The sequence below is a fragment of the Sturnira hondurensis genome, unplaced genomic scaffold (genome assembly GCF_014824575.4).
Source record: "Sturnira hondurensis isolate 20B ecotype Veracruz unplaced genomic scaffold, ASM1482457v3 Scaffold0024400, whole genome shotgun sequence".
NCBI lineage: Eukaryota > Metazoa > Chordata > Mammalia > Chiroptera > Phyllostomidae > Sturnira > Sturnira hondurensis.
Window position 1 is genome coordinate 2,041,949 of NW_028097031.1, and position 12,119 is coordinate 2,054,067.

A 12,119-nucleotide genomic window follows, 5' to 3' on the forward strand; every position below is an offset into this window, starting at 1 on the left:
CTAGAAAAAACAGGCCGACAGTGACCCAGAGAAGCAGAATTGGGGTTGCTCACAGGGCGTGGAAGCCAGGTTGTCAAGTGCGCATGCCGGGGCGGAGGTGGTGGGAGGGGAGGTGGTGGTGGGGACGCGTTAGAGTGCTCTGTGTAAAACTTGACTTAAGGAGAAGGAAACGTAAGGTGCTAATTACAAAAGGCTGCAAGGTTAAGGTTGAACTACGTTACTAGCTTTTTATTCTTTTCACACACATACTTTAAAGACTGAAACAATACAGAGACACAGAAAGAATAAAGATACCTTTCACCCAATAACCAAGAGACAACAGCTGTTAAAATTTGTCGTTGTTTTTCAGGGCATGTCTCTATCGGTATTTACTTATAGCAGATAGGTACTTAACACATTTGTAATGAAAATGTGTGTTGCAGTTGTCCAAATGTCTGTGCCTATCTTACTGTCTCAGAAACACTTATCCCTTGCATGACACGTGATTTCAGCCATGACTTTTTCATGGTTGCCTTGTGTTATGTTGTGTGGCTATAAGTTTATGTAATCGTGTTACTGCTACTCTCGCCTTTTTGGATACCTTTTCATTTTAAATTGTGTTACTTTTAACACCTGTGTGGGTCAATCTTTTCGCATTTCCATGTTGACCGATGTTTGGTGAATTTCAGACTGTGGGATCGTTAGGTTGAAGTAGTATAACTAGGTCCCCAGGGTAGTGTGGGATCTATGAATCCAGGAGATGGGTTAGTCTTAGTGAAAGGACAGACACTTCCTTCTTTCTGGGCACAAGGAGGGAAGTGCCAGCCTGTAGGTGGCTGCGTGGGAGTCAGGTTTGGGAGGGAGCCCCGGGAGTAGCTGTGTGATGATCTGTTTCATCGCAATGGAGCGAGGGCGTGGGCAGGTGTTCAGGGTGGCTTGAAGAAATACCCGAGGGGACAAAGCACAGGGGTACCTCCCTTCGGGGTGGGTTCGGGGTCATGGAGCCCAGCTGCAAACGGCTGGTGTCAGGGCACGGGTGGGTGGGGGCTCCAGAGGCCTCAGGTGCAGTGGCCTTCCAGCAGCATTCAGAGTCCAGACGTAGGAGAGGAGAGTGCCTGGCTGAGCTGGGGGTGTATGATGTGGGGGAGTGGGGTGCACAGGTTCCCACAATCACAGAAAGAAGGGAAGGCAGCTGAGAGGGTCTGACCAGGAATGACGAAAGCTAGGGTGTAGGTGGATGTCTGAGAGTGGGAATGAGGAGCAAGGGCTGAAAACTGATGACATTATAGCTAGTAAGTGGGACGTGGCAGCTGTGATTCTAAGAGAACGGTGCAAGGCCCGAGGGGCAGCCATGGATTTGGGCAGTGGAAGGTCAGTGGGGGTGAGGTGGGGTTAGGGGAGCTTCAGAAGGTCAGGGGGATGAGGTGGGGAACTACACGCAGCTTCAGTTGTCCACATGGACGTGGGGGATGGATCTGTAGTGAGAGTGAGAGAGTACGCTGGGAGACCCCACCTCGGGGTAAGTGGCAAAGTAATCGGTAGCTAACACAGTAAAGAGGGAGGGTACTACAGCTGGTGGACCTGGGTACTTAGACAATATTTTGGGTAGATAAGAGCGATCAGAAGGGACGATGACAGTCTCAGGAGGTACATGGCACTGAGATAGCAGACGTGAGTGTCAGGTGCACCAAACCCGCTTCTGGCCACAGAGGCAGGGGCTGCTTTTGGAGGTGGGTGTCTGGGCTGTCTCCGACACCCCATCACACTGAAGAATCCCAAGTCCTGGCAAGCCTACATGGATCTGGGAGTGGGCAGGGCACACACCTGGTCTAAGCTGACCTCTTGCAGGTGAGCACAGAGTTGAGACACGTACTGATAAGCATTGTGCCTAGGGTGAGGGACTGCTTGCCATTAGCTGCAATATTTTTATTAGTTTCTGCATTCTGCTTTTTCTCAAGTAAATTCTAGAAGCGATCTAAGTGGGAGAGATAAGATATGTAAGGATTGGGTTTATCAGAGAAATTGTTTTAGACTTTGGAGAGTAAGATGAAAGGGAGTGCCCAAGAAAAACTCAGGTTTGTTTGCTCTTTCCAAACCCCTGGGTTTTACTTGAAAAAGCACGAGCTTAGGATCCAGACAGTTTGAGTCTGGGATGGCAAAGAGGCACAGATTCGGGGACCCCCTTGTGAAATACAGATACGAATTCAGTGCATCTGCAAGGACCTCTAAATCCAGCTTCTTTTGTCCCGAGTCTGAGTTCCCATCTCTGTTGCGTTAAAACTGCCATCTTTCATGGGCCCTCTACTCTTTGTACAGAATGTTTTTAGATCTGCGAACTTGGGACCTAGATCCAAACTCGATCTTTTCTTAGTTCTTTGTAGACAGTTCAGACGGAATAGGATGGCAATGGAGTGGGTGGTGAGTTTATATACAAGAACGACCCTAGGAATGATTTTAATCATAGGAGTAAACAAATGTATAAAGAAAATACAAGATTGGGTAGACGATGAATGTCCTGGGAGACTCCAGGCCATGGAGAAGGGGCCCTGCTGGGGCAGACGCTTTCAGAGGGGGAAGCTGCAGAAGCAACCGTTTTATTTAAAACAATTATCAAGGGCATAGAAATACTTTCTAGATTCTGGGTTTAAACCTGTGACGTTAAGAACTTCGTGCTGTGCTGTGCATTAGCCTATACCAGACACGTTCACGGACCCGACTCTCTCTGGCCGAGCCGCCCCTCAGTATAATTGCAGTTGAGCACATTCCAACACGCTGAGCCCGTTTTCTCCTGCAGCAGAAGTCCAGGCCGGCTCCGGGATTTCCCTCCTTCTCATGGACACCTTTTGCTTTCACTCCTTCACAGTATTTTTTTTTTCCTGCTCTGGTGTTTATTATGCACAGCACATGCTACCCTCACTCCCCCAGTCAAGCTTGCTCCTCTGCTCTGCTTTTGGCCCCACCTGTGAGGTCCCTCTCTCAGTCACCCCTGTCTGCTGCTGCTGGCTTGCTTCCCCAGTGTGCTGTGTGCTGGAGACTGAAATGGATTCCCTTTTGACAGCTCTGGGGCCCACCCCTCATCCCCTCGAAACTGCTGTAGCCCAGGCGCTGCTGGGTCATTTTGCAGAGCTTTTGCTTTCTGTTTTATACTTGAAAAACTGGGTCTGATCCTGGACGTGGAAATGTCTTCTAATATCCTGAGGATAATGCAGCTGTAAAATAAAATTTGGCTTTTGTCTCTGACGAATGCAGTGTGTATATTTTGATTCTGGGCAAATTCAGTTCCCCGGAGAACACTCATCCACGTGAAATTTCACTTCGGTAAATTTTCACTGCTCGCGCTGGAGGCCGACCAGCACCTGCTTCTGTTGTCTGGGGTTGTCCTGCGGGCCCAGCACCTGTTAAGCCATTAAATCGTCACCGCAGGCTTGCAAAGGAGGTCTGGAGTCTCCCATCCCTCCGCTGCAGAGAGACTGAGCTGAGCGTGTAGAAATTACATTTCTCATGCCACCCAGCCAGTGAAGGCTCCGCGCTGGAATTGGAGTGGTTTATTTGGCTCCACCGACCCGGGCTCCCTAGTTGGAGATCAGCAGGGGAATGTACTGAGGCTTCGCTGTGGATGTAGTCATTGGTTTGCATGACAGATGAAGCCAGCTGCTGTTGGTGGCTACGGTCGGCTGTTGGGAAATGATTCACCTCCGTACTGAGTGTAACCTGGCAGCGCTCCAGGCTGCTGTCCCACTGTGCTGCCAAGAAGGGCTGCCCTGATCACCAGTAACTTCATTTCTGCTTCGTACAGGCCCCACTGTGTACGGGATTGGATCCTGGGAAAATAAATTCACGTGGGGTGAGAGTGTGTATTTCCCCCGGTGCCTTGGAGGAGCCGTTGGCGTGGTTGTTTTCTCCTGATTCTTGGCCTGGGATTCCGGGCCATGGTTCCCAAGCTGGGCTCTTGGTGGGGGGACGTGAAGGAGGGTGCCCATAAGTGTGCATTGTTCCTGCCTTCTTCCTATTGGAGACCTCCCCGCTGACGTGGCTCGTGTTTTACTATGACAGTAATTGATCGCCCTCTTCTTTGTATCCTAAAGATTGCCATTCTCAGTGTATTTTTCGGAAAACTAAATCTGCCTTAAAATACTGGTATGTTTTATACTCCGCGATTCCCTTTACATAATGTTCTTGAAACCACAAAATTACAGAGACGGAGGACTGATGGGTGGCTGCCTGGCGCTGGGATGTGGTGGTGAAGGGAGACTAAACTGGGGAGCAGGAGGGAAATCTGATCCAGTCGGCTGGAACCTGATTGTCCCTGTATCCTGATTGACAGCAGTGGGTGCCGGATGCAAATGGGAGAAGATGACATAGAACCATAACCGCACCTGACCCTCACGGAGATTTCCTGCACTGTGGGCGCATAGGGGTAATCGGTGTGGGGACTGGGCGAAAGGTACTGAGACCTCCCTGTGCTATCTGCAACTTCATGTGAACCTATTTTTAAAAAAAGTAAAAAAAAAAGATACTGTTGTTCCTTTGTCATACTCACATTTCAGTCTCTGTTTCCCTGTCAATCATTCGAGGTCCTTTCCCAATTTTTTTTCCATCTAAATCTTTTTTGGCATTAATACAACGTTTGACTTATACCAAGTTACCAAGAAATGCTTCCTGAAATAAGTGAACAGTTAAAGCTCAGTATATCAGTGCTTGGTCCACTGATGCCTCCTCCCCTTTCTGTCCCGTGTACTTCCTCATTCAGTCCCTCCTGCCTGCACCTACCCTCTTTCCAAGGACTGAGTGGCGGCATGTCGGTGTTGAGTGGCAGAGTCCTGGAGACCTGAGCTTGTCCGGGCCCACGGCCACAGAGCCAGTCAGGCACACACTTAGTAAAAGGCAGTGACATTTGGAGGACTGAAGGCTCAGCGTCCTGCGGGCCAGCTGAGCCAGGAACCTGGATGTGTTCTCCGGTGATCGTCCTCCGTCCATTCAGATTTACAAAGACTAGTTTTACATTCCGGGATGCGCTCTCTCTGGGGGAACAGTCCCCCCTGAAGAGGGGAGAGTATTCTCTGGTTGTAGTTTTCTGTGCTAATCTGTTTCAGACCTTCTGTGTCTTTAATGATTTTTTTTTTGATCTGGTTCTGTTCATTACTCGAACTATGTGGAACTGTCTTTTTCTCCCTTTAATGATTCTGTCCAGTTTTGCCTCATGCACTTTGAAGCCCCGTTGTTCGGTGCAGACACGTTTGTGAGTTTGTTCTCTATTTTGATGAGGTGCCTGTTTTATCACAGTGAGCTCTGCGTGTTGGGGCTTTGATAGTAATGTAAGCACTTCAGTATCCTGCTTGCCATGGGCAGGGCGCATCTCTTCCTCCCTTTCCTGGCGATCTGTTTAACGTGGCTCTCTCAAAAGCGGCTTGGGTTTGGGTCTTGCTTTTTTACTCAGTTTGTGCAGTGCGCGCAGTGCATTAGCATTTAATGCGTGTTCTGCAGCGGTCGGATTCGGGCACCATTGATTTACTGTTGGCTTTCTGTTCGTCTCTTCTCTCTTTTGTTCCTCAGTTCCTGTCTTCTTTTGGGCGAAAGTCGTACCGTTTCACATAAGAAGTGAGCACCTTGAAACCGAGTATGACCATGAACCCCTCCCTGGCATAGTGCTAAAATTGTCATGTGTGTTGTATTTAGATATGTGGTAAGTCCCACAATGAAGTGTTAGAATTTCTAAACAGCCACATACATTTTTAAAACATGAAGAGAAAAATAGTCTTTTTTATATCTATTATTTCTGGTGCTTTTCGTTCCTTGGATAGTTGACGTTCTGATATTCAGCCTAGAGACCTTTGTTTGGGATTTCTTCACTTGGTCTTAGCCGGAAGGCTGAGAAGTGATGTCCTGGGATTTCTTGTACGTCAGCTCTGCTGGGCGAGATTTCCGGTCTCCTCCCATCTGGAAGCCTCTCTACTTGCCTTCAGATGTGTGGTCTGGGCGTAAAATTCTGGTCCCAGTTGGCCCCCACCCCCACCCAAGCCCCTGACTGTCTGCTGTTCTTTGTCTAGCACACTTTCTGGGACACTCAACATTATCATCATTTCCCTATATCTAATGCAGCAGTTTTTTCTCTCACAATTTTTTCTTATATTTGGTTTTCAGCAGCTTGACTATAATATACCTGGGTGGTGCTCTCCTTGTTTTTCTCCTGTTTTGGGTTTTCTGAGTTCCTTTGGTCTCTACATCTCTATTTTTCACCCAGGTTGGGAGATTTTTAGTTTTTTTACTCCTGCATATTGTCTTCCTTTCTCCCTCTCCCCCCACATTCTGAACTCAGTAATTATACAAAATGTTTGCTTCTCTGCTAATGTCCCACAAGACCCTGGAAATGTATTTCTGTTTGTTTCTTCTCCAGATTGCATTTTCCTTGACATCCTTAGGTGGACTATAGGAAGTACTTCACCATCAGTGCGGCTACTTCCAGTGCTGGGGTCAGACTCCCCTTGACCTAGGATGGATTTTCCAACTCGTTCACGTGTCAGATCATTTGCATTGTGTTGGATTCACTGTGTCAGTGATGCTGTGCATAGACCGTATTCTGCGTGGTCCTTCAGAGAGAATTGATTTTTTTAGGTCTTAACAGGCAGTTAATTAGGCTGAACTTGAACTAAATTCTGACTGCTCTGTGGCAGGTGGCAGCTGCACTCATGCACTCGGACAGTTGACGTTGAGTGTGGTCTGTGCGTCGTGCATTCAAATAGGCGACTGCCAAAAATACAAGTAGACGTGGCCCTGACCTGACAAAGTCCACAGTCTTGTTGACAGAGACAGACCGGGGAGCAGATGATCCTGGCGGCGCCCCGCGTCCCCGGGGTCACGTGGAGGCAGCGGTCTCACCGAGATGGGGGCTGGGGAGCTCTTACGGTGCAACGGAAAGATGGTTTTTGGAACAAGTTGGCCCCCTGTGCAGAAGTGGCGATGAAAGACTGGCTGGTGAATAACTGTTAGTTCCAGTGCCATCATTTCATTAATTTTTGGAAGAAAAGCATCTCTTTCCAAAGCGCAGTATATTATGGCGAAGAATATTAAAAGCAGGTGTTTCAATTCTTGGCTGCCGAACTAAACAGGAGGGACACTTTATTTTGGGGAGAAAAGATGATCTGATAAAAACGTCTGCAAATAACACCAATGATTGTGAGTCAGGGAATATTAGACATTGCTGAGGTAAAAAAAAAAGACCTAGCTATATTAAAGAAAATGTCAGTGTTGGGAGAAAGATTGCTTATACTCATGGAAAAAACATCGTTAAAATCTGTATGTTTCCAATGTTGGCTCTCAAAGGGGTTTTCTAATCTGTTTGTGTGTTTTCTTACGTAACTTACATCTGTTTAAATGGACTTTGGTTTTTATTTTGTAAAAGTGTGTCTTCCATAGCAGTAACCCGAGCCTTTTTTTTTCTTTTTTCCTTTTGAACAGTGTATCCTATTCAGTACATGTGTCTGAAGATTACCCAGGTATGTTTTTCTTCTCTTTACTTTTACTACAAATATTTGCACTACGGCGCCTTGGGGCGTATTTTTCTTCGGGAGCTGTAGAGCGTGTGCAGATGTGTTGGGGGCGGCGCTGGCAGGGGAGACTTAAAGACGGGGCAGCAGCAGGATTCTGCTGCTTTCCTGTGCGGCGCGAGCTTGCCCTGGCTGCAGTCGGAGTCAAAACAGTTTCCCCATGGAACGTAGTTTCCTTGGGCCCCTGGGAGAGCTTCAGCCCCGGCACTGACTCATTCCGATGAGATGAAAGATCTTTAACCTGGAGTACTTGTTGGATTTGGATCACCGTCTGGCTTTTCATAATGTGAAAATAATTGCCGAAATAATGGTAATAGCCAAAGATAATAAACCTTTCTTCATTTCTCTAAGTATATGTGTAAACGATTTTCACCCAATCCTGTGGGACTGTTTCCTTCATTTCCCCATTTGACAGATGAGTGGGGATGGCCCAGCTCGTAAGAGGAAGAGCTGGGATTTGAACCCAGGACTCCAGAGCCTGTGGACGGCCCGCACTGGGCATCTTCGCAGACATAGCTGCCTGCACTCCATGCCCTGAGGGGCAGCGGTGGGCCCACAGGCATAGGTCCGCAGAGTCCAGGTGGAAGGTCCTTGCTGACCCACTTTTCTGCAGAGCAAACAGCGCGTTTCCTCCCTGTCGGCCCTGGGTTCTCAGACTCCCTTCCCAGGGCGTGTGAGCTGACCTGGGAGTCTTGATAACCCAACGATGTCGACCAGGTGTTTCCCTTCAGTATTTCCCTCACAGGTGTATCCATAGTTTCATCCTGAACCTTGCAGAAGCGCAGCTGACTTAGTGTGGATCACACACGATTCGATTCGTGTATCTCCGTGAAAAGGGTATAGTGCAAGACTCTGTAACGCAGCGAATAGCCGTGTTAACTGCCTGTGTTGCACATGTACAGAGCAGGGCAAGCTTATTTATTACTGCTATGATTAATAGGACAAGAATAAACTGTTCTGCATACTCACAACTGTGAGCCTCGTCCTGCCCCACCCTGTATGTATATGTTCATTTTACTCCAGTGTTCTTAACCGAATAAATGCAGATGGTTCTCAAAATAGCTGTTGTGACCAGTCAGGGCCATAAATTGGAACCACAATTCCAGTTCCTGTTGGCATCTAGTGAGTTGACTCACTCACGTACTTTGCATGATTGGTATCACAGTTTTCTGTGTTAAATGACTAGATTGTTATGAGTAACTTTGATTATGTATATTTTGAGTATTTTATAAAAATAATTAGTTTATAATACAGGACGAACACATTGCAAAACTTTGCATTTATGCAAAGGTTTTCCTGTGGCAGTTTGTATTATGCATTTTGAATTTTAATCTTTTTATGAGATCAAATGTTACAGAGATAGCTTATTTACTACCGTTTTTTGGTATTATCTCCATATGTTTTAAGCATAGCTTTACAAGGGCAGTTACTTACTAAAGATATGCCTGTTTTCAGATAGTAGTATGAAAAGTATTCTGGGAAGATTTTGTTAGAAGAGCCAAAGAAATCTATATTTATAACAAAAAGTATTTTTTGTAGGTGGTTTTGCAGTCAGTTCTCGTTTGTTATGATATAGTGTGTTTTTTTATGTTGAATGTTTGCTAAGTATGTTAGGAAAGCAAAAGCCCCACTAGTTGGTGTAAATGTTATAATTATTGTGCTTCTCATTGGCGGCACCTCCTAGAGGTGTCAGCCATGAGCGGTGCAGGGCTTAATTATTTACAGTGCTAGGAACCATACCACAAATCCAGGCCCACCTTGAAGAGAGTGACTTGTTCTATAGCACAGGAAACGTGGTAATAGACGCCTTCAATAAATCAAGTGAACCAAATGTTTAGCTCCCTCTTGTGTCCAAGACGTATTACTCTTTAACCCACCACTCGGGAGCCCCACTTGGAAATAACAATATTGAAAAATGGAAATTAAAAAATAAAGCATCGGTTTTCATCTGCGTTGCTTAAAAATTGGATTTTTTTCTTGGAGCGGTTTGTGAGTTTACAATACAATTTCATTTCTAAAAAGAAAAGGAGTATAAATAGAGGCCAAGAATGGGAGAGATCAGTGAATTCTAGGGTAGGATTTTAGATTGGTTGACGCCGTGAGTACACTGCATGTCATGAGTATTGTCATGGACAAGATTGACCTGACTCTAAATGTCAGTCTCTTGTAGGGACAGACCAGGGACTGCTAGGCCATCTTAAAGGGACACGCTGAGAAAGTCCAGTATAGTGTCTCCCGGGGCGTGCTGTTTGGCGATAGAGCCAGGTCTGTGATTCAGGTCTGACTCTTGTCACGTGTGGAGAAGTCGCCTTGTTTCTGTGGCGCTTTCTGTAAAGTGAATGTCACTACGATAGTATAGTCCCGCTTATTAAATGTTAGCGCACATTTATTTGTACACACGGGCAGTGAACATGCTCAATTTCTCAGACAGACAGCATTACATAGACATTCCGTGGTTGCTCTTCCTTTCCAGTGTCCGTACCTGTGTGTTCTCTCCTGCCACACTCGCTGGAATCCTGGAATAAATTTTAGGAATAGGTGTGAACATTGGCAGCCTTGTCCTTGCCTTCAGAACCAGTGAGTGTGCTTGCTGTCTTTCAGAAAAGGAAGTGGTGTTCCTTTTCTCATTTGCCAAGTTTTTTTAAGAATGAGTATTAAGTTTTTATCAAGTTCTGTTTGGCATCTGTGAAGATACCATACCTGCTTTCTCCAACCACAGGATGGGAGGTTACACCAGCAGATATCTTAGTGTGGGTCTGTGAGGATTATGTGCATTTTTATATACTTTGTTATCAGAGACTTCAAATTGCTAAAGGAAGTAAACTTTTCTGGCATTGGCTAGAACTTGCAAGCAAGTCTTTCGGAGCCTGGTATCTCATTAAGGAGGTTAGATGGCAGTTGTCTGAGTTTTCTGCCATGATTTGATCTGTTCTGTTTTTCTGTGTCTTAGTTTTTAAAACGTGTTATTCTTAAAGTCCACTGTGTTGGTGAAATGTCCAGATTTTTTAGCAAGAAGTTTTCTTTAGTATTCGGTGTATAAACCTATAAGTCTTTTATAGCTCTGTATTTATTTCTCCTTTCTGTTGTTTTATGTTTGTACTTGGTTTTTTCCCCCTTTTGATTTAATTCCTCCTGGTAATTTTCCTCAGCACCCCCCCCCCCCCCCCCCCGCCCCAACACCTCCTTTCCTGGATTGTTTGGTTCAATGATCAGCTCATCACCTAAGTCTGAAAATACAAACTTTTCTTTGACCTATGGAAATTGTTACTGGAATCCTCCAAATTCAGGGTTACGCTGCCCTGTACATTTTTTAGGAAACAGATTTGTCACTTTATCATTTTAATCTGTTAAGTAACCTGTGCCATGTATCACAATTCCTTTCATAGTTTGTTCTCATAAAGATGAAAATTTAGAGGTCTTGATGGAGTTTTAGGCATACATGATATAACATGTATGTGAATGAAGTACCAATGACATGCTGCTTCTTCAAAATAAAGTGGAGAACTAGAATAGCCTTCTGGGTTACTTGTACTTCTGTGTGCCATTCATGTTGTCGACAGCATTTTACTTTTTAAAGGTGAGCATATTATAGGTCATAGGTGACTGGCTTTGTGATAGCAGAACAACAGAATCTTTCTCTTCAGTTCCACATTTAGTTAGGAGGCTTACCCACCAGTGGGTATGAATTCTCTCATCCTTTGTATATGTTCTACAAGGTATTGCAATTGTTGAGTGACAGCTTTTTGTTACTAAAAATATCAAAGCATTGATTTTGGGGTTCAGTCAGTTTCACCACTTATGTACTATAGTGTTAATACTTTAATTACTTACATAATTACTCAGGTTAAATTCTCTCAGCTTTGGTTTCTTCATCGTTAAAAGAGGGATAATAACTGATTGGCTTGGGGGGTGAACATGAATATTACATATAACATTCAAGGAAAATACTTACGACAACAATGTAATTGTCATTTATAATTACTTCTCTCAAGTTACAGAGGGATGAATAATGGAATTCATTAGACTCGGCCTGGATTCTGTTGCGGTGGAAATAGAATAAAGCGAAGGCTGAGCAGATGCTTTTCCGTAACTCCCATGGTCCACGTACTTCCTGTCTTGCTTGCACGTTCTGGTGGGAAGGGAAGAGAAAATAGTCCTGCTCCTACCAGCCTTTCCCAAAGACCACAGGCCCTCAGCAACAGGTCAGGGTCAAGAACCTGCCAGTCTTCCTCACAAGTGTTAGGGAAAAGGCCAGCAGCGGCTCCGGGGTCAAGTGGGGAATTTCCGGTGAGGGAATTTGAGTTTGAAAACATTCCCTTCTGTTGCTGACTCACTCTGTCACCTTAAATAAATGCACTCCTGACCCTTTTTAAGCTCCACTCTTCCATGTCTAAACAAAGATGCTGACATGATTACAGATGTCCAAATAGTTTGAGGAAGAATTAGAAATTCAAACAGCATGAGAAAGCATAGAATCCAGTTCTGCAGCTGGGATGACCTCTTCATTTTATAGTCGGGCTGACAGGGCGGACGTCGAAAGGACAGACGGAGTGGGCAGTGGGGTGGGGAGTGGGCAGCTAGGCCTGGACTTCAGGA

General features: G+C 45.5%; 1 protein-coding gene across 3 annotated transcripts in view; it reads left to right on the forward strand.

Moving 5' to 3' along the window:
* Window positions 1-12,119, forward strand: part of PARP8 (poly(ADP-ribose) polymerase family member 8) — a 143,997-nt gene that overhangs the window by 69,038 nt on the left and 62,840 nt on the right. For all 3 annotated transcript variants that reach the window (XM_037038548.1, XM_037038549.1, XM_037038550.1), the window contains exon 4: window positions 7,435-7,472. In XM_037038548.1, the coding sequence (XP_036894443.1) occupies window positions 7,435-7,472 (38 nt within the window). The remainder of the gene's footprint in view (window positions 1-7,434; window positions 7,473-12,119) is intronic.